Source organism: Peromyscus maniculatus, chromosome 19, assembly GCF_049852395.1.
Source record: "Peromyscus maniculatus bairdii isolate BWxNUB_F1_BW_parent chromosome 19, HU_Pman_BW_mat_3.1, whole genome shotgun sequence".
Classification (NCBI taxonomy): Eukaryota; Metazoa; Chordata; class Mammalia; order Rodentia; family Cricetidae; genus Peromyscus; species Peromyscus maniculatus.
Window position 1 is genome coordinate 14,911,036 of NC_134870.1, and position 21,266 is coordinate 14,932,301.

The 21,266-nt window shown below is 44.1% G+C and overlaps 1 protein-coding gene and 1 pseudogene across 2 annotated transcripts in view; both read left to right on the plus strand.

The window, feature by feature from the left end:
• Positions 1-19,498, plus strand: part of Elp2 (elongator acetyltransferase complex subunit 2) — a 37,245-nt gene extending 17,747 nt beyond the window's left edge. For both annotated transcript variants that reach the window (XM_042264224.2, XM_076554836.1), the window contains exons 12-22: positions 2,767-2,916; positions 3,116-3,304; positions 5,964-6,033; positions 6,482-6,577; positions 6,722-6,779; positions 7,325-7,397; positions 11,974-12,166; positions 13,698-13,819; positions 15,301-15,434; positions 16,069-16,176; positions 19,090-19,498. In XM_042264224.2, the coding sequence (XP_042120158.1) occupies positions 2,767-2,916; positions 3,116-3,304; positions 5,964-6,033; positions 6,482-6,577; positions 6,722-6,779; positions 7,325-7,397; positions 11,974-12,166; positions 13,698-13,819; positions 15,301-15,434; positions 16,069-16,176; positions 19,090-19,288 (1,392 nt within the window). In that variant the 3' untranslated portion in view covers positions 19,289-19,498. The remainder of the gene's footprint in view (positions 1-2,766; positions 2,917-3,115; positions 3,305-5,963; positions 6,034-6,481; positions 6,578-6,721; positions 6,780-7,324; positions 7,398-11,973; positions 12,167-13,697; positions 13,820-15,300; positions 15,435-16,068; positions 16,177-19,089) is intronic.
• LOC121824221 (small nucleolar RNA SNORA70) lies at positions 7,708-7,828 on the plus strand (annotated as a pseudogene).
• Positions 19,499-21,266: the final 1,768 nt, after the last annotated feature.

Genomic DNA, 21,266 nt, shown 5'->3' on the forward strand with positions numbered 1-21,266 from the left:
TAGTCTGTGGTATTTATACTAGATTGTAAGTTTGGGCTTTTCTAGGAAGAAAAGTGCAGAGCTGTACAGCAGTGTGACAGAATTGAATGATGTCCAAATGTTATTTATGTAGGGCTGGAATATGGCTCAGTGGCATTGGTCTAGTTTATGTGAGGCCCTGGGTTGTCTGCCCCCCACCCCCCATCATGTACAGATACAAGTCAGAGTCTGGATGCTAGATAAATAAATTAAATAAGAATATTGGGTGAAATGTGACTTGTCATATTTTGAATGTGTCTCTAATAGCTTCCTCTTTTTTTTTTCCTCTGTGGTTTTGGTGCCTGTCCTGGATCTTGCTCTGTAGATCAGGCTGGCCTCGAACTCACAGAGATCCGCCTGGCTCTGCCTCCCGAGTGCTGGGATTAAAGGCACGCACCACTGCCACCTGGCCTGATAGCTTCCTTTTAAAAATATATTTCACATGTTTTTATTTTATGTATGTCTTGGTGTGTAAGTGCAAAGGTTAAAAGACAGCCTACAGGAGCCAGCTCCTTTTACTATGTGGTCCTGGGATAAAACCTAGGTCATCAGGCTTTGTGGCCAGTGCCTGTATTTGCTGAGCCATCTCACTAAATCTTTATAAAGTACAAATTCATGGATTCGCATCACTTTTAGTTTGTGGCCTTTGAAATAATCACCTCTGAGGTTTTACCTTCTTGTTTTATTGGAGACTTAGTCTTCTAGCCTCTATTTGGACTTAGTCTTTAAGATTATTTCTGCAGTTAAAACAACTAATAAATCTATGACATTGTTAGTTTAGGAACTATTTTTTAACTATTTCTTTAACTCAGACTCTTTGAGGGTCTTTGCAGAAGAAAAGCACAAGATGAGAGAGGAGCTATCCAAATCTGAAAACAGTTTCACTGTGCTTATGCAAACAAAGACTTACCATGTGGCCGGTCGGGGGGGGGGGGTGTTGACTTTTAAGTGGACTGTATCTTTTTTAGAACAGTGTTAAATTGACAGCACAACTGAGCATAAAGCAGAGTGCATGCCTGCATACCCAGACCCAGTGCTTCTGCACCTGGCCTCCCTGCCTGTCAGCAGCCCTCGCCAAAGCGGTCCATTTTTATAGTCAAGATTGATTATTTAAAGATTTAGTTTTATGTGTCTGTGTGTGGGTGTGTGAATGTGAATACAGGTGCCTGTGGAGGTCAGAAGAGGGTGTTAGATTCCTTGGAACTGGAATTCATAGGTAGTTCTGAGCTGACTGACATGGTGTTGGGAATTGAACTTGGTTGGTCTGGAAGAGCAGTGCACACTCCTAACCAACCGAGCCCTCTTTTCAACTCTTCAAGATGGATTTTTATTTATTTCTCAAGGATTTATTTTATGTGCGTGTAAGTTTGTGTGAACATATGCTCAGATGTATGTGCGAGTGCTCACACCTGCCTGTGCACAGAAGCCAGGAGAGTGTCAGACCTTTGAGAGCTTATAGACAATTGTAGGATGCCTGGCTTGCTCCATGGGTGCTGAGATCTGAACTCGAGTCTTCATGATTATTCAGCAAGCACTCTTTTGTTTGTTTGGTTTTTGGTTTTTGGTTTTCCGAGATAGGGTTTCTCTGTGTAGTTTTTGGTGCCTGTCCTGGATCTCGCTCTGTCAACCAGGCTGGCCTCGAATTCACAGAGATCCATCTGGCTCTGCCCCGCCCCCCACGCCCCCACCTCGGCCCCCAAGTCCTGGGATTAAAGGCCTTTGCCACCACCGCCTGGCTCAGCAAGCACTCTGAATAACTGAGCCACCCCCCCCTCCCCCCCAGCCCAGGAGTGATTTTTCATGAGCGAGTAGGGAGTTACTACAGGAGACTGTGCTGGGAATCCCAAGGTGCAGTCTGTGGCCCACAGCTTGTTGTAAACACCCTTCAGAGCGTAGCTTTAGAACCTGTATAACTTAGTTTAAGCATTTATTGAGCGAGTGTGTTACTTCATGCCTGTAATTCCAATACTCGGAGGCGGAGATAGAAACATTAAGAGTTCAGTGCCAGCCTCTGGTATACAGAGTTTGGGGCCAGCCTGGGTTACATGAGACCCTGTTTCAGTAAGACAGAAGAAAATGTTCTTGCCTATATCATTAGCCTTGGTTTTAAACAACCTGTTAGTTGCATGATTAATTTCATTTCCTCTCCTAGTTTTCTTCCCTCTGCAGTTTATTGAGAAAGGCTTTGAGACAGGATCTCTATGTAGCTGTGGCTGTCCTGGAGCTCACATGTAGACTAGGCTGCTATCACACTCAGAGCTGACTGCCTCTGCCTCCCTAGTGCTGGGTTTAGAGGTGTGCCCCACCATACCTGGCTCAGTCCTTTATCTTAATATAGAAACCCTCTAGATTCACACTCAAAATTGGTCTCATTTTACTCAATACTTGTTCTTCATTATGGAGTTTAATAAATGCTCAGCGAGCATGTAGTATGTGCTGTCATTGTCTGCATACTTCACGAGTATAGACTCATTTAATCCTAATACGTTTGCGTGGAGGTCGCCATTGTTTACCTGTTTGATAGGAGAGTTGATAGACAGGTAACTTCAAGCTGTCTGTCTGCTGGGAAATTTTCCATAGTTACTGTTTCAAAGGATAGAACACATATTTGGATATTACAGTTTAATGTGGTTGATTGGGAAACAGCTCCTTTTATTTTATGATCTTGTCTTGAATATTTAGTTTTGCAGCTTTCTTCTTGATGGCCCTTACTTATCTTGATATGTGTTATTATCATTTTCATTGCAGAAACGGTGGGTTTCAGACATTGTCATTTCAGGACACTTTAGTGGTGTTCAAGACCTAATATGGGATCCAGAGGGAGAATTCATCATCACCACTAGTACGGATCAGACAACTCGCCTTTTTGCTCCATGGAGGAGGAAAGGCCAATCACTGGTAAGATATCTTCCTTCTTAACTCAAGGCCTTCAAACTTCCATTTGAAATCTCCTAGTGGAGCAGCCTCCTCAGCCATTAGGAACCTGCAGGCTGGCTACTTGACAGTAGGAAACTGCATCCCATAGTTTGCTTGTTGAAAAGGACTGATTTTTGAAGCATGCACTCCTTTTCATTTTATCTGTTGTGTGTTAACCCAGGTGACTTGGCATGAGATTGCAAGGCCTCAGATACATGGATATGACCTGAAATGTTTAGCGTTGATTGATCGGTTTCAGTTTGTGTCTGGAGCAGATGAAAAAGTTCTTCGTGTTTTTTCTGCTCCTCGGAATTTTGTGGAGACGTTTTCTTCCATTGCAGGGCATCCATTGAGTAACCTGATTTGTGATGTGAGTATTCCTCCAACTGTTCTATTTCAGTCATTTTGTTTCACATTTCAAAAGTTTGCTTCAGGCTGTAGATGTAGTGTACAGGTAGAAGAGAATTACTATCACATGTTTCTGGTTTGATAGACTTTTATGCGAACTGTGGCAGGTAATGATTTAAATATTAATACAGGCTGGAGAGATGGCTCAGCAGTTAAGAGCATTTGCTGTTCTTGCAGAGGACCTGAGTTTGGTTTTCAGCACCCCCATGGTGGTTCACAACCATGTATGTACTGCACATATACACATGTAGGCTGAACACTCATACACATAAAAATAAATAACTCTACAACAAACAACTAGACACAGATATTTGGTATGACAAATGAGTTTAAGAATAAAGCAGCAATATCACATGTTCACTTGAGACATGGCTGTCATAAGTTGCCTCTGTGGTAAGTGAAGGATCAGCCCAGTCTTGATGAAGATTCAAGTCTTTCTTTAGGGCAGGAGTGGGCGCTGGACTAATGGGTGACACTAGTGGATCGCTACTTTTATTTATTCATTTATTTTCGAGATAGTGTTTCATTATGTAGAACAGGCTGGCCTCAAATTCTCAGAGATCCGCCTGCCTCTGCCTCCTGAGTGCTGGGATTAAAGATGTACACGACCACACCTGGCCTAATAGCTCTACCTGTGACAGGAAAGTTCATTGTGGAACAAAGAGGTCACCATTTAGAGTAATGAGAATGTTGTTGGTTTTTTTTAAGTTACTATGACTTTGTATATGAGTGTCTTGCCTGTACATGTATCTGTGTACTATATGAATCAGTGCCCTCAGAGGCCAGAAGAAGGGGATCTCCTGGGACTAGAGTTACAGATGATTGTGAGCCACCGTGGAGGTGCTAGGGATAGAACCCAGGTTCTTTGTGGAGAGCAGCGAGTGCTCCCAACCACTAAGCCATTGCTCTAGCCCCAATGAAAATGTTTTGGTAGGACTTCATTTATATTTCAAGTACATTTTTATTTTTGTTTATTTATACTTGCTTTTTACATAAGATTTGAGCTACTTACAAAAATACATGAATTTGGTTTTAGAATACAGCTTGGGTTACTTAGCATATACATGGCTCATGGTTCTAGCACTGAAAACAAATAACATAGATTATAAGATTATGAAGTAGGTGGTATATGCCTTTAATCTCAGCACTCGGAAGGCAAAGGCTGGCAGATGTGTATGAGTTCAAGGCTAGCCTGGGCTTTATAGTGAGTTCTAGATCAGCCAAGGTTATATAACTGTCTCAAAAATCCAAATAAATAAGTAAGTAAGTGTAGCATGAATCTTAGAGGTCGTATTAATAATAACAAACCTGGAGCCAGGTATTGGGGTGAATGCTGGAAGTAAGTAAGTAATGGAAATGAAGTGGGAAGACAGTTGGCTATAGGGAATGGTTCTGTGGACATAATGTCTGTTTATTCTTTATTACTAAGAGTTGGGTCACAGGGAAAAGGTAGAAGAGAGAGAACCAGCAAGCAGGGGAGGTCAGAGCTGTTGGGGCTCCTGTTGGAGTGAAGAGGGAATTGGAGAGTTGAAGGAAAGTTCTAGAGGGCTTCAGGTGCAGGTACAGTTCATAGTGGTGCTGCTGGAAGAAGGGATGAAAAGCATTTGGAACTGAGCATTGTGTGGGAGCCCAGAGGTCGAGGGAAAGCCAATGGCAGTGTGGGAGAGACAGGCGAGAGCAGAGGGGCGGAAGAGAAGTTCAGCTTCATTGGGTAGTGCCTCATGCCTCAGCTTTCTCAGTCACTGAAGGCAGTTGCTTCTCTGCTGCTGCTGCGAGTGAGAACCACACCCAGAGGAGCTCAGACTTCATGGGCGGAGGGAGAGCAGGTTCAGGATCTGTCCAGCTCTGGGAAAGGAAGTGGGGTTTTCTGGGATTCCAGGAAAGGTTTAGCTCCAGGCATACTTGGTTCTGTATGCTAGAACACAGGTACAGTATGGCTTCAAGTGACTCACTGATTTTGTTCTCATTTGAGTGTTGTTGGGTAAGCATCAGGATTGCTCTCATGCATAGGATAGCATGCAGCACCTGGCCTCCAGGTAGCCTCTCAGTCAGTTGGTGTTTTAAATTTGTGTCACTCATGTGTCTAGTTCCAGCCTGTGTGTTCAATTGAATTGGTAAACACTCCGCATATGGTTGTATACCATTTCTGATGGTTGGCATTTGGTTCATATGTGAACGTAGCATCTAGGCATAGCATTGTTTCTTCAGTTCATTCTAAAGTTGTAAAGTAGCTTTAAGTTATTTATATTTGTATAATAAAAATGACATGACCATGCCTTTCTGGGCTATGTCCTCATCTTAGGGGCATCCCTTGACGCTTTCTTGGGGGCGGGGTTCTTGGCCTTGCATTTCAGCCTACTGTATGGCTGCTGCATTGTGGGGGCTGAAGGATGTACCTAGGAGAGAATGCCTGGTGTAGGTGGAGTGGTGGTAGGGCCTTCTATCGGAGAGGGATTGTTTGAAGTGGCATCTGTCAGTTCAGGAGCTGGAAAGATGACAGACAGCCACACAAATCAGGCTCATAACATTCTCAGCATTTATGTAGATCACGGTTTTTGTGGTATTTGAGGTGTCAGTAACTTTCAGTATCTGAAATGTACATGTCGTGCCTTTCATTCTAGCAAGACGAAGCAATTCCCGAAGGTGCCACTGTCCCTGCACTGGGGCTGTCAAATAAAGCTGTCTTTATGGGTAAGGATTTAGTCTCCAAAATTTCTGAACAGCTCTGTGACTTAAACTTGACCTACAGACTTGGGTGCTGTGTACCCAGTGCTCCCTAGGCCTGTGTAACATTTTGTCCTAACTGCTCAGTTCACTTGCGGGCCACTGACACAGCTGTAGTTCTCACCCAGGATTTCACAGAGCCCTCCAACATTGTGAGCAACTTGAAGGATCAGTTATATATGTATTAAAAAACTTGTAAATAGCTAGGGGAAAGTAAATGGACAGAATCCTTATGGATTTCATTCCTACTTTAGGAGCTAGTTTGGAAAATACTAGAGTAGAAATACTTTTGCAGTCTCGTGGACACAGCTCTGAAATACACTATTTGGAAGGGCTGCTGCGCTCTGCTATGTGGCTTTGAGATGTTATCATTGCAGCTCCACTCACTCATAGTATCCATGTTTCTCTAAAACAGAAGACCTGGCCCCTCAGTGTACTCAAGAGGAGCCGTTCTTAACTAGCCATGTCTTTGGCCAGATCGAGATGACCTTTCAGCCTGCCGTCCTTTCTGGTAAGACATGATGGAAATACAGTTATACAGTCTGTACTCTGGCTGTGGACCTAGAGCTATGGCTTTTACTTTTTATTTGGCTAAAATTAGGAAAAAATAATTGTAGTATTAAAATTTTACTATAAAATTAAAAATATATTGTAGAACCTCCGCCTGAGGATCATCTTCTGCAGAACACATTGTGGCCTGAAGTTCAGAAACTGTAAGTTGAACTGTGTTTCTGGAGGCAGTCATGGCTGGAGGGTCCTCTTATGACCTGACTTTCTCTTCCCCTTCTGCCTACCTACATTGTCCTCCTGCCCAATAGAGCTACATAGGGTCAGAATCAAACCTCACCTGGATTTGTTTTCTTTTTTATGCTTATTATGTTTATTAGTTGGTTGGTGTTCATTTCCCACATAGAGAGATGGAACATAGTTATGTGCTTCTGTTTGCTCTTCCGCCAGTCATTTTTATCTTTTGGTTTCCACCAGTGTCTTTCCATGGTCGGTTATTGGACTGGCAGGCATTAGACATGAAAACCTGTGTGTTAATCTAATCATTTTGATGAGTTACATTACCTTTCGTTTTTCTCTTGTTTCCTGCTTTTTTCCTTAAATAATAACCTAGGCAAAATGTGATGTTCTTTAAAGAATTGTGTGTTAGGTTGAGGGAATGATCCTTTTCTGTTTAAAATTTTTTGCAGTGTTCATTACCAATAAGTTCATTACCAATACAGAAGATACATGTTTTCCCTTTAAATTACAGGTATGGACACGGCTATGAGATATTTTGTGTTACTGTAAACAATTCAAAGACTCTGCTTGCCTCTGCTTGCAAGGTAGGGCATTTGTGTGTGTCTATGTGTGTGTGTTAATTTTACATGGTCATAGGTTATTGGAGTCATTGGGCTTCTGTAAATTTGGCAGATACAGGCAGAATCCACATGAAATGAGCCTTTCAGGTACCATAGCTTGACATTCTCTTTTCCTCATCTTTCTTTAAAAACATGTGATTATATTTTAAATCTATTGTAGCTACTCATTTATTCTTAACGTTGATCCTTGAATAGTTTGAGTTTGGGGTGCTGATCCGTATGCACACACTAAAACATTATGCATATGACCTTACATCACTGAAGAAAATGTCCTCTGTAGGCAGTTAAGTGGACCAGGTTTTTTCCTCACAGAAGTATGCAAGGGCTGCAATAGCACCCTCCTTGGGAGCGTGTAGCCTGTTGCTTGTGTTGTGTAAGGGACCTTGGAGACAGTTTGCTAGTGTATATGTGCATGTTTGGGATCTCATATTGTCCCCAGTCCCGGCTCCAGGCAGGTGTGAGGGTGCCTTTGAGAAGTTCCAGAGCACAGTGGCCAGGGGTCATATTGGCCAGGTCTTGTCTATCTACACCAAGTTGCAGAGTAAAGAACATGGATTGAGACCTGGTGCAGGGCCAAGTTCAAGTTCCCAGGCTGCCAGCAGATCAATGCTGCAAAGAACTGGAGCTTCCATAAGTTTGATGCAGATGATTGGGAAGATGTAGCTGGGACATGGCTCATCTCTGATGGCTGTGGGGTAATGGACAAGGGCTGGCCCTGCACTGCTGAGATCCACTGCTGTGCAGAGCCTGCCGCCACCTTCCAGTCATGTTCACTGGTAAATGTCACATCCTGTTCACCTTGAAAGAAAGAAAAGAAAATTCCTCGTCAGCCGTTTGAGGCCTTAGCTCCTAGGAGGGGTACGGCCTTGTGAGCTCCTCCTGCCAACTGTTATTTTTATAAAACATCTTTAAGATAGGAAAGTAATTGTCTTCCAACTTTATTCTTTTATTATTTTATTTTATTTATTGTGTAATTTTAGAATCAGCTTGAAGTATTCTCAGTCTCTTTAATGGGGATGGCAGTGAATCTGTAGATCAGTTTGAGGAGAATTTTTAACAATATCTGAATAATATCCTTCTTTTATGTAAGTCTTTAATTTCTTCTAGGATGGTCTTTTAAAAATCTTATAATTTTAGATTTAAGGAAAAATAGTGATCACTGTCTAAAGTATCTGTACACCTCATCCATTTTTCTCTACTGTTCACATCAGAGTATCTGGAAAGTCTGTAGTTTTTGGTGTCCGGTCTCACACACATTTTGTGAGCTATACCATTTTCCCATATATTTTGTATATTTTTTTGAGACAAGGAAATTCACTTTGTATAGCAGGTTGGTCTTGAACTCACAGAGATCCTCCTGTCTCTGCTTCTCAAGTACAGAGACTTGTACTCTGGCACATCCGTATGATTTTTAATTTTTTTGGGTTTCTTTTCTTTTCTTTCTTTCTTTTTTTTTTTTGGTATTCCTAGAGCCACACCCACATATTTTCCTTTTGTATATTATTCAACTCAATTTGATACAAGTTTGTTAAGAACGTTATCACGTACTGCTGTCATGCTCAGTAGGTAAAGGCACCATCAGGTCTGAGTTTGATCCCTAGATTCCACATGGTAGAAGGAGAGAACCAACTCTTGTAAGTTGTCTTCTGACCTCCATAATGACTCCCTCCCTCTATACATACACACATACTTGAGAAATTAATATACGTTAAAAAAAATTTAAAGCCGGAAATGATGGTATACAGCTGTAATCTCTGCACTTGAGGGGTAGAGACAGTAAGATGAGGAACCCAAGGTCAGCTTCAGCTGTATCTGTAAGGGATTTGAAGCCAGCCTGGGCTACATGAGACCCTGTCTCGGAAAACTCCAAACAAGCAACAGCAGCAAACCTATATAGTTTTCTTTGGTTTTGAGGCATGAGCAATTTGAGCCTCATAGAAGTATGCCCTTTTCTACAGCTTTCTTGAGTAGCTTATAAAACTACTTAGTTTTTTTTTTTTTTTAAGATTTTACTTTATTTTTTATTTTATGTATATGAATGTTTACGTGAAAGTATGTCTGTGTACTACATACATGCATGCCTGTGATGGCCAAAAGAAGACACTGGATCTCTTGGTTCTGGAGTTAGAAGCAGTTGTGAGCCGTTGTGTGGGTGATGGGAATGGAATCAGAAGAGCAGCCAGTGTGTTTGACCACTGAGCCATCTGTCCAGCTCCCCCCACAAAATTTTTATAAAACCTTCATAGATTTTCTAGATAGACAACTGATGGAGGTATTTTTTGTGGGAAGGTTTTTAACTATGTGTCTTAGTTGTGTTCTATGACCAAGTCAGCTCTTACAAAAGAAAGCATTTAATTGAGTCTAGCTTACAGTTTCAGAGGGTTAGTCAGGCCATTTTCATCGTGGCAGGGAGCTTGGCAGCACGCAGGCAGATATGGTGTTGGTGGAGAAGCTTGGAGTTCTGCATCTGGATCCACAAGCAGCAGGAAAAGAAAGACACTGGGACTGGCTTGGGCTTCTGAAACTTCAAAGTCCTCCCCCAGTAATACACTTCCTCCAGCAAGGCCACATCTCCTAGTCCTTTCAGATAGTGCCATCCCTGGTGACCCATTCAAATCTATGAGCCTGTGGGGGCCATTCTCATTCCAACCACTACACTGTGTGTGAATGCTTTAATAGGTGCTGAATAAGGCTGTTTAAGTTATCCATTTATCCCTTAGCATCATTTCAGTAGCTGCAGAATCACCAGTGATGCTGTTTTCTCTATTGCTGTGATAAAAAGTATGACCAAGGCAACTATAGAAGGAAGGGTTTATGTGGGCTTCCGTTCCAGAGCGTCAGAGTCTGTCGTTGTGGGAAGTGTGTCAGCAGGTAGGCATGCTGGTGGAACAGCTAAGAGTTGAGAGTTCACGTATCAGACTGTAACTGGAAGCAGAGAAATGGGGGGAGTCTTTTGAAAACTCAGAACTTCCTCCAGGAAGGCCATACTTCCTAAGCCTCCCCAGTCGCTGAAGGCCAAGTAGTCACACGCCCAGACTGAGGGGCATCTCGTGCAAACCACCACGGGTGCCATCTTCGGATTCTTCCTGCTGGCAGCACCTCTCTTCCCAGCGCTTCCTGTCTGTGTCTGTGTGTCCTTCTGTCGTGCAACACGGGGCACCTGGGTTGGTCTGCATCTCTCTTCTGTCCCAGAGCCCAGGAACTGGCTCTGCCAGAAGAAGGCATTCATTCCACAGATTTTACTTCAGATAAAAATACTCTGCAACCTTTTGATCACCTTTGACCTCTTAGCTATTTTTAATGTATTGTTTAGTTTCTATAAATAAAATGTTTTCTAGGTATTTTTTCTATTGGTGCTTTTTATTTTTGTTTCACTGTAGTTTCACATTATGACTTGAACCCTTTGAAATCTGACCTTGGTAAACTCTCACGTTCAGTTGAAAAGAGTGTTTGTTCTGTTGATAGCGTATCTGTGACTGTTAGTCACTGGTTAGTTGAGGGTGATGTTATGATTGTTATGTTCTCAGCTTTCTGGAGTAGAGTTAGAGATTTCTGACTATACTTAGGGTATATTTACCTTTTTCTTTGAATTCGTACTTTATGTGTTTTGAAGCTCCTTTGGTAGGTTTGTTTGTAAACAGTTATAGTGATGTCCTCTTCATTAGTCTACTTATTTGACATTATGGAGTGACCCTCTTTCCAGTGATACTGACTCCTTGTTCACCAGTGTAAGACAAATTGCTAAACGGTCTTATAAATAAAAAAACCTGGAGCCAGATATTGGGGTTAAAACTGAGAGATCAGAGGAATAGGACAAGCCACAGCCAACCTCACCTTACCAGCCCTCAGCCTCCAAAGAGACCTACGTCCTGTATACCCACGCCTATATGCTTTTCTGTCCCTGCCATCTCACTTCCTCTCCCCGCTCAGCTACATCACTTCCTCTTTCTACCCAGCTCTGTCACTTCCTGTCTGTCTGTACAGACCTCCAGACCTTTATGGTTAACTGGTGTTAGAATTTAAGGCATGTGCCACCACGCCTGGCTCTGTTCCCAGTGTGGCCTTAAACCCACAGAGATCTGAATGAATCTCTCCCTCCCGAATGCTAGGATTAAAGGTGTGTGCTACCATTGCCTGACTTCTATGTTTGCTATAGTGGCTGGCTTTTTCCTCTGATCCTCAAATAAGCTTTATTAGGGTGCACAATATATTGAGGGACACAATATATCACCACACACCAGAGTAGAGGCTTCTAAATTGTTACCATGCAGTTAATACACACGACTTGTTGTAAAAAGTTCTAACATTCTCATTACAAAGGGTCCCTAATGAATCCTATTTTAAATTGCACTTTCCTCTACTTTTCCCTAGAACCTAGTCTTTGTGGTTGTGTGTTACTTCCCAGGAGCTTTCTAGAGGCTTTTGTGGCGATACATAGATAAGTCCATTAAATAGACCCACAGAAACACCACACTACTTTATTGTGTTCTTTGATTTGTTTCTGCTTCTATGTGTCACTGTGCCACCTCTTGTCCTGCAGGCAGCTCAGAAGGAACATGCAGCTATCCTTCTTTGGAACACAACGTCTTGGAAACAGTTGCAGAGTCTTGTTTACCACACCTTGACTGTCACACAGATGGCCTTCTCACCTGATGACAAGTTCTTACTGGCTGTTTCCAGAGATCGAACCTGGTCTTTGTGGAAGAGGCAGAGTGTGACCTCACCTGAGTTCGGTAAAGCAGCCTGTGTGGCACAGGTTATCAGTAAAGCTGTCACGTCCATTTTGTCCACATTTAGCAGCTGTGAGATCAAGAGAAAGGTAACAGGGTGGAGACAGCCTCCTGGCTGGGAGGGTTCAGTGCTCTTAGGGACTTGGGGAGCGCTCGGCTTTCCTTGTCAGATTTCACTTAAGCTTTTTCTTCCCCTTTTCTTTTAAGATTTATTCTTTTATTACTTATTTGTGTGTGTTTGAGGTAGGGGGACAGACAGATCATTCCTTGGGGTGATGTGAAAGTGATAGGCCCATGGTGCAGACTGTATTTCAGAGTTTGAATCTTGATCTCCTGAGTGTGTGATGTGGGTAGTGGACCCACCGCTGTCATGTCGAAAGACACTATTCCACAGCCGTCTTGTGTGAGCTGTGATGTTCAGTAGACTGGGTGTATTAGTTGCATTTTTGACATAACAGTATTTTCAGTTCATGATTGATTTGTCGGGATTAAAGCCACTGTAAGTTCGGAGCATTTGTTTTCCTGTGGTATCACTAGTGAATTCCTAACTTACAGCATTTCATTTGAAAAGTTGAAGTGCTGGACCTCTGAGATGGCTCAGCAGGTAAAGCCACTTGCCACCAAGCCTGAGGACCAAGTTTAGTCACTGGAATACACATGTGGAAGAGAGAGACAAACTCTACAAACTGTTCTCTGACAAGCACTTGTGTATGCATGTGCACACATGGACACACACACCCTAAACAATGTTAGAAAGAAACACAAAAGACAAAGTTGAAGTACACTATAAATGATGCAGGTGTTCATTTGTTATATCTTCTTGGATTATGAATTGATAAATCTATCCTCTTCTCTCTTCACAAGCAGTTACATGTTCCATATAAAGGTTACTGTTAGGCCTTCTGCTTAAATATTAATGGAAAAAAAAAAAGTCTTCGCTTCTCTCTTTGCAGTATCTTCCTCTTAATATGCAAATCTGGTTACTTCTGGAGTACAGTTAAATCACCCCAGACTTCTTTTCGAATCATAAATTAGCCTGTAGTTGAATGCCTGAAAGATTTTTGTTAGTCAGTCACCAGAGAGTAAGGAGGCAACATGAGCCTTGTGCACATGGCCTTGTGGTGAGGGGTGGGTTTTTGGTGTTTGCTGTAGAGTGAGTGCAGCATGCATGAGTGCAGCCTGGGTGAGTGCAGCCTGGGTGAGTGCAGACTGGGTGAGTGCAGCATGCATGAGTGCAGCCTGGGTGAGTGCAGCCTGGGTGAGTGCAGACTGGGTGAGTGCAGCCTGGGTGAGTGCAGACTGGATGAGTGCAGACTGGGTGAGTGCAGCCTGGGTGAGTGCAGACTGGGTGAGTGCAGCATGCGTGAGTGCAGACTGGGTGAGTGCAAACTGGGTGAGTGCAGCTTGGGTGAGTGCAGACTGGGTGAAGTGGCCCAGGAGTTCATGTTGGCAGTCAGTCAGACCTTGCTGTAGGTTAGAAGAGGAGCTGCTTGTCCTGATTGGGTGTAATGTATGTGTTTGTTCTTTTCCCCAGACCCATTTTTCAGCCTCTTCGCATTCACCAATAAAATCACTTCTGTGCACAGTAGAATCATCTGGTCTTGTGACTGGAGTCCTGATAGCAAGTTTTTCTTCACTGGAAGTCGAGACAAAAAGGTAAATTTTTTTTCAATAAAAGATAAAATAATACTTCTTAAAATGTAAAATGTTTTTGTAGTTCTGTTTAAAAGCACATTATTCTGCCTTTCTGATATGTTTACAAGTTAGTCACGGCTTCCCCATTATATGTGTACATTGAAAGGGTTTTCCTTGTTAACTCCACAAATGTATTTATTTCTCTGACACATGAGGAGAGACCTTTTGGTCAGTTACTGTGATCAGACAGTGAAGCAGCTCTTCGTTAAGAGTGAGAACCCAGGAGCGCAGAGGGCTGGAGACGCCACCCCTGTCTTCTTTCTCATCGGTGCTCTGGTGAGAGTGAGCTTTCTCACTTTCCCTGTGGCTGCTGAGCCAGCTCCATCGATGCGGTCCACCGCATCCGTGCTGGGTTCGGGTACAGCACCTTGCTTGGGATTTGTTGGTTTTGTTTTTGTTTTTGTTTTTAATACAGACACTGGAAATCAAACACAGGCTCTCGTGTTTGTGTGGCAAGCCTTTAAAGACTCAGCCATCTCCCTGACTCCCACTTTCTAGCAGTAAAGGTTATGATCTTTCAATTCAGTGACAGACGAGGGGTAGAACATGGCAGAAGCTTGAAAGACTCAGGATAAGTTAGTCAGCCCTGTGTTTGAACCCACCCTTCCCCTGTTGCCTGACGACTGCCCCCAGCTCCTGCTTCTCCCTCTGGCTTCCTGTTCTTTGAAACATCTTTTCTGAGTTTCCTAGTCCAGGGCTGGTAGAATGGTGTAGTGTTTCTTCCCTTTCTAGTGAGAACACTCCAGATAACTGAAACAGTGCTAGCTTGGGCCTGGTGACACCCAGGTTAAACGTGTAAGTGGGGGCCTGCCGGCGGTGGTTCTCACTGGACAGACTGGCTGGCTGTTCCCTTCCTGGTGTTGAGCATGGATCCCCTGCTGGGTGCTGAGGAAGCAGGCTCTTCTGCCTAGCTCTCGGGGATAGTGTGACTAAAACAGACCAACTACACTGCTGCGGCTTCCCAAAGCCTCTGTTCAGAATCATGCTTTGGTTCTGCGTTTGCAGCTTGTCCATTTATTTCCTTCTCCATTTCTTTGTGGCCAGTCAGACAGCCTCGAGCCCTAGGCTCCCCGAGCAGCAGAGTACTGTCCAAGTCCTGTCCTCCTGACAGCCAAGTTGACTGAGCATTAGGTAGCGTAGAAGAGGAGACTGGCTTCTTCTCCACAAACCTATTGCAAGTTCTGAGGGTGGCATCTGTAGCCAGGACACGACGGGTGGATTTTACCGCATTGGAATATTAGGGTGTTACAGAACGTACTAGATCACACTTAGGATCTTTGGATACACTTCTGTAGCTGAGATCTCAACCTGTGTCTGCCACACTGTGACTTCTTTGTGATGCACAAAAAAATCAGGGCAGATAGTTTTCATCATCTACTGGAATTTGAATGCACCACTAGAGACCGTGCAAAGAAAGCTTCACAGTGTGGTTTGTATTGTAGGTGGTCGTCTGGGGTGAGTGTAACTCTAGCGATGACCTGGTGGAGCACAGCATTGGCCCCTGCTCCTCTATCCTGGATGTGGGCAGTTCTGTGACAGCTGTCAGTGTCTGCCCTGTGCTGAACCCAACCCAGAGGTCAGTTTCTTCAGATTCCGTTTCTCAGTAGCATCTCAGTTTTGATTTAGGTTTGTGGACCCCCTTCAGCATTGCTGCTGCTTTCAAAGTGTTTATGCTTCTGGTAAGGATGTCTGCATCAGCCGGACGGTGGCGGTGGCGGCGACGGTGGCTGCAGCAGCGGTGGCGCACGCCTTTAATCCCAGCACTTGGGAGGAGAGAAGGGGGGATCTCTGAGTTTGAGGCCAGCCTGGTCTCCAAAGCAAATTCCAGGACAGTCAGGGCTACACAGAGAAACCCTGTCTCGGAAAACCAAAACAAAAAAAGATATTTTAAATCTTAGAATTCCATGATTAGTGGTCAGATGGGCATAGGAGTGAAGGTCCTTCTTCCAGACTGTGCACTGTGGCCTTGCTTTCTTTGTCAGAAGCAGCCTAGGAGACCAGAGTCGGTGCAGCCTGCTGGGAAAACACCAGCTTGTGGGCTTTGAAAGCTAAGGACAAGTGGACCTTCGCGCATCCTCTGCAGAGAGGAGGCTGGGGATAGATAGAGCAGAAGCAGTGTGGATGATTGAGATACTGTGAAGGACTTGAGCAGGTGGAGATCAGGGCAATTCATACTGAACCAACCTGTGTTCTCCCTCCCTTGAAAACAGATACGTGGTTGCAGTCGGATTAGAGAGTGGGAAGATTTGTTTATTCTCCTGGAAGAAGTCCAATCAAGAAGTCAATGACTGGATCCAGTGTGTAGAAACAACTTCAAGGTATTTCTTCCTACTTTGCTTCCATCTGATTAGATAGGAACAGGGGTGTTTTTGATGGCAAATTTTTTGGCTATTTTTCATGGAGAGGGACAGAAATCTCTGTCTCTGGTACTTAACAGCCAAATAGTATCTCCTAACATGATGTTTGCTAGTATGCTGGAATCAGGTTTTGGCTTTCTCAACTAGATTTCTGGTTTCTGTCACACTGCTTTTACAGACATTATCCGTGACTGCCTCACCTTCCCTCTCCTCCCTCCTTCCTCTTCTTTGCTTTCCAAGACAGGGTCTCTTGTCCCTGGCCCGCTTCCATCTCCTGCGTCCTGGGCTCACAGGCCTGCACCATCACACCCATTTGTCAGTGTGGTCCTGGGATGGAACCTAGGGCTTCGTACACTGAGACAAAGCGTTCTTCCAGCTAAGCTACATCCCCAGTCCCAGCAGAGGTCATTGTAATCTGCCTTTTAGCACTTGTTCATTGTTTTTAAATGCCTAAGCTTTCAGTAAGTCATGGATATCTGTCTCTCATTTGCTTGGGCTTTTCAGTCTTTCCAGTCTCGACTGTCTAAAGAGAATTTCAAATACTTTTCTAAACGCAGTGTCATGGTGAGGGTGAGATTAGAGAGAGCAGGCCTTGCACATCCATGTCTTCTGGAGGAGCTTGTCTGTTAGTGCTCACTGTAACTATTCAAATATGTGTCTGCCTTGTTATTGCAGTTGAAGTAGCTTGTGCTCAGCTTGCTACAAAAGGAAGCAGCCATGACAGTCCATCTTCCATCTGACAGTCCATCTTCCATCTGACTGTCCATTCCTGCTCTTGCCCTCCCCTTTCCTTCCCTTCCTTCAGTCTTGTCTGTACACGGAGCTCTGCCCCTGGCTGGGTACTCAGACTGCTATCGTGGCCTCAGAGCAGGAAGCCAGTTAGCTTGGGAAGATGTGCAGAGTTCAGGGTTTTCATTTGGCAATTTCTTTCTTTGCTCAAGTAATGACAGGGTTTGTAACATGAAAGTAGTTCTGGATTTAGTACATTGTGTTATTTGGATAGCTGATGTTCTGATTACTAAATTTTAACTTTTTGCTGGTGATGCATTCACAGAAATACAAGCAGGACTTTTAGATTGGCTTCCTAAGGGCCATGTCTTGTAATTAACTGATAAATTTTGTGGTGCTGGGAATTCAACCCAAGGCCTTAAACATGTTAGGAAAGTACTTTACCACTGAGCTACATCCTCAGTTCTCCAGATCTCTTTTTATCTTCCCTCTTCTCTCCTTCCCACTCTTCATGTGGGGTGTGTGTGTGTGTGTGTGTGTGTGTGTGTGTGTGTGTGTGTGTGTGTGTCTGTCTGTCTGTGTCTGTGTATCTGTTTGTCTTTTTGAGAGTCTTACTGTATAGGTCTGCTTGGCCTAGAACTTGATGTATAGCCCATCCTGGACTTGAACTTATAACCATCCTCTTGCGTGTTGAGATGAGCACCTGCCTGGTCCTCTGTGTTGTGCATTTCTGTGTGTGTGTATGTGTGTGTGTGTGTGTGTGTGTGTGTGTGTGTGTGTGTGTGTGTGTGTGTTCTAGCATGCTACCATCTCCCTGTACATGTGCAGAGGCCTGAAGAGGATATCAGGTGTCCTGTTCTAGTTCTCTCTGTCATAGTCACTTGAAGTAGGGTCTCTCATTGAGTCTGGAGCTAGGCTGGGGGCCAGCAGTCTTCCTGTCTACACTCCACACACGGGGTTACAGGAGTATGTAGTTACTCTGGCTTTTTAAATGGGTCCTGTGGATTTAAATTCAGGTGATCCCATTTGCATACTGAGCATTTCTCCAGGTCTCTATCTTTTAAATGTGTTGTGTTGTTAGATTTAATAAAACGAACCAAAAAAAAAAAAAAACATCATTTTAAGTAAACAAGTTCTGTCCTTCAGCGTATATTCGATTGACCACCATTAATGGGATGAGAGAAACGTATTTAAGGAATGCTGTTAGTGGTTGGCCTCTGTGATGTTGCTGTCATGAGCACTGCTTTTGGAGCTTCTCTTTCAAGACTGTGTCCCAACCCTTGGTAACTTGTGATATGAGAAAAACCAGTAACAGTGTTTTTTAGTGTTGTTCAGGAGTCTTTGCCTTTTTAAAACTCAGCACCCATATTTATAGAGCTTGATATTCACAGTAAATCTACCATTTTAATTAGTGTGTCCAAGTGACTCATGGCCACTTTAGCAATCAGATTCCTCCTTACAGAAAGATTGGCTCTCACTGAGTTCAGTGAAGTCATAGTCTGTATAACATGGAAGCATTTCCTCTAGAAAGTTCTCAGAAAACATTGCACACAGCAGCACCATCTTGTGGCTGTTTTTTGTAAGCTGTGACATCTAACATCGCTGGGTTGGACGTGATTCCCTGTGCTAAAGCAGAGCAGGCCTGTTAGCATGCCTTGTATGGGGGCACCAGACCTTCAAGGGAGCCTCGGGAGGCCCTCACTCGGAAATTATATAAGGTGAACAGTTGACAGGTGTGTAGTTGCCCATCCATCTCCCAAGCTCTTTTGAGTAAGCCCAATAAACTCCAGTTCACCGAGCTTGCCTGGGCTGAATCCTGCTTGTGTGCTCTGTCTCAGTGAAAAGACCTTATACCATATACCATATACCTTATCTCCTATACCATAAGGCTTGTACGCACTCAGGCTGGTTTGTCAATCCCCTTTCTTCAGACTTGCACTTCATTCTTGCCTGCTGCCCCGCTGCCCTGGACTTCATTCATTTTGAGCGTGTGTTGACAAGTTTGACACGGAAAGTACTGTACTTTCTCCAAGACCCATGGCTGTACGGGCCCCCTGGTTACATCATTGTGCAAGCGCACTTCCAGTGGGGTATTCTGCAGTCATGGCTTGTGCCGACCTTATGATTTCTCTGTCTTGGTTGCAGCCAAAGTCACACGCTTGGTGTCAGAAGGCTGGCCTGGAAGAACTGCAGCAGGAGGAACACTCAGCGGAGAGAGAGCACTGAGTGGTTGCAGTTTGCAAGCTGTGGCGAAGATCACACTGTGAAGATTTTCAAGGTTCACAGATGTGTGCTGGCAGACTTCACAAACCGGGGGCACTCCGCCATCCCTGATGCGTCCTAAAATGTCCATTGTGTGAATCGATCCCCTTTCTTCACCTTCATGGTTGAATGAGTTTCCCCATCTGGGTCTCAGTCCCTCCACTATCCTATGAAGGCTCTGGATGCTCTCCCTTGTTATAGTACATCTGTAAACCCCAGAACCCTTATGCATGCTTTAGAGACGATTAGATGTACCTCTGTGTGTTCCAATTGAGAACATTTGTTCTTCGTGGCTCTGTTTGTCTGATTTTGCATTATGTTGGGTCTTTAGCTCTCTCGTGTCTGTTTGGTGTTATACAAAATGCTAGCGGATAGGAACTCAGCATAGAAAAAAACAGGGTTCTGGGAGTTCAAGAGCATGGCCCTGGCATCTGCTTGGTTCTGGTGAGGGCCTTGTGGTGGGATGACAGTAGTGGGGAATGTGTCTGGAGCAGGGAGATCACATGATGGGAGTTTGAGGGGAGGTACCACTTTGCTTAAAACCCTCTCATGAGAAGGCACTCCCTCTTAAAGTCCTGATCACCAGTCACTAGACGCTGACTCTTATAGGTTCCCCTACTGTCAACATCACCACACTAGACAGTAAGCTTCCAGCAGGTGGACTTCTGGAGTCTACACTCAGACTGTGTGCAAAGCACCTTCTTTGAGATACTTTCTTATTTATCACTTTCTTCAGAGGCTGAGGATAGAGGAAATAACAGAGAAGCCCAGAGTGTTCAATTTTTATTTTTACATTCTAAATGAGCACACCACACAGCGTGCTGTCTTTACTTCTTCCTACCAGCTGCCAAGTATTCCAGAACTTGGCTGGCGATTGTAAGCTTGGGTTCAGCCATTTCCTTCCTTCCCTTAAAGAAGAGCATTGAGATTCTTCTTTTAAAAGCTTCAAATGGGGCTGGAGAGATGGCTCAGCGGTTAAGAGCACTGGCTGCTCTTCCAGAGGTCCTGAGTTCAATTCCTAGCAACCACATGGTGGCTCACAACCACCTATAATGAGATCTAGCACCCTCTTCTGGCCTGCAGGCATACATGTAGGCAGAACACTGTATACATAATAAATAAATCTTTAAAAAAAATAAAAGCTTCAAGTATCATTTCCAGATGCAGATAAATTAGGGGCTGGACAATAAACGATCTGAGTTTAGATGACAGCTGATGTCATGAGAGTGAGGATGTGCGTCCTCAGGGAGACTGCAGAGGGGAAGGAGGACCTGGAAACATTGGGATGTGGAAGGCCAGTAATAGTGCGAGCTTTGGAGAGGTTTGGGGAAGATGTGGGTCTGCAGATGGCTGCAAGGCTGGGACTCACCACAGCATGAGCATCACTTCAACAGTTACTTATAAACTGATAACTGGTCCTGATCCTAGAGTTTTGCATTTGTTGGAAGTTGGGAGCCTGAGACTATATTTGAAACAAATTCCAAGGAACACCAGTCCCAATCTTGACAGCACTCCTGTCATACTGTGACCTCCGCCCTCACCTCTCCCTCCCCACCCCACCTCTGCACCATACATCCACATCCACTGGTATCAGTTCCAGGGATGTTAGGCCCAGAGAGGAAATCTGCTTCAACCATCTCCAGGTGACTGAAACACCCTCAAGCTTCAGAAGCCCTGTGGCCCAGCTGGATAGTTGCTTGAGCACACAACTTCAATATCATCAATACCATGTTTTGTATCGATGCCTTCCTGGAGTCTTTAAACTCTTTGAAGTGTCTTTCTGGGCCAGCTTCATGCACAACAGTGAGAGTTCAGTTTTTTTATTTTTCGGTGCCATTTTGAAAAGCCCATGGAATGGGTAGTGTGGTCCTCAAGGCACACATAAGAGTGGGCATGGTGATTCACAACAGGAATCCCAGCACTTGGGAAGCCTTTTATTTCTGTACTCAGTAACTATGACCTTAGAGTCCTCATGGCAAAAGACCTCATGTCCACACAGTAGTTGGAGCAGGGAGTTGGTCTGTTGCTGATGGTGTCCTGATCATATAGGGGTCCTTATT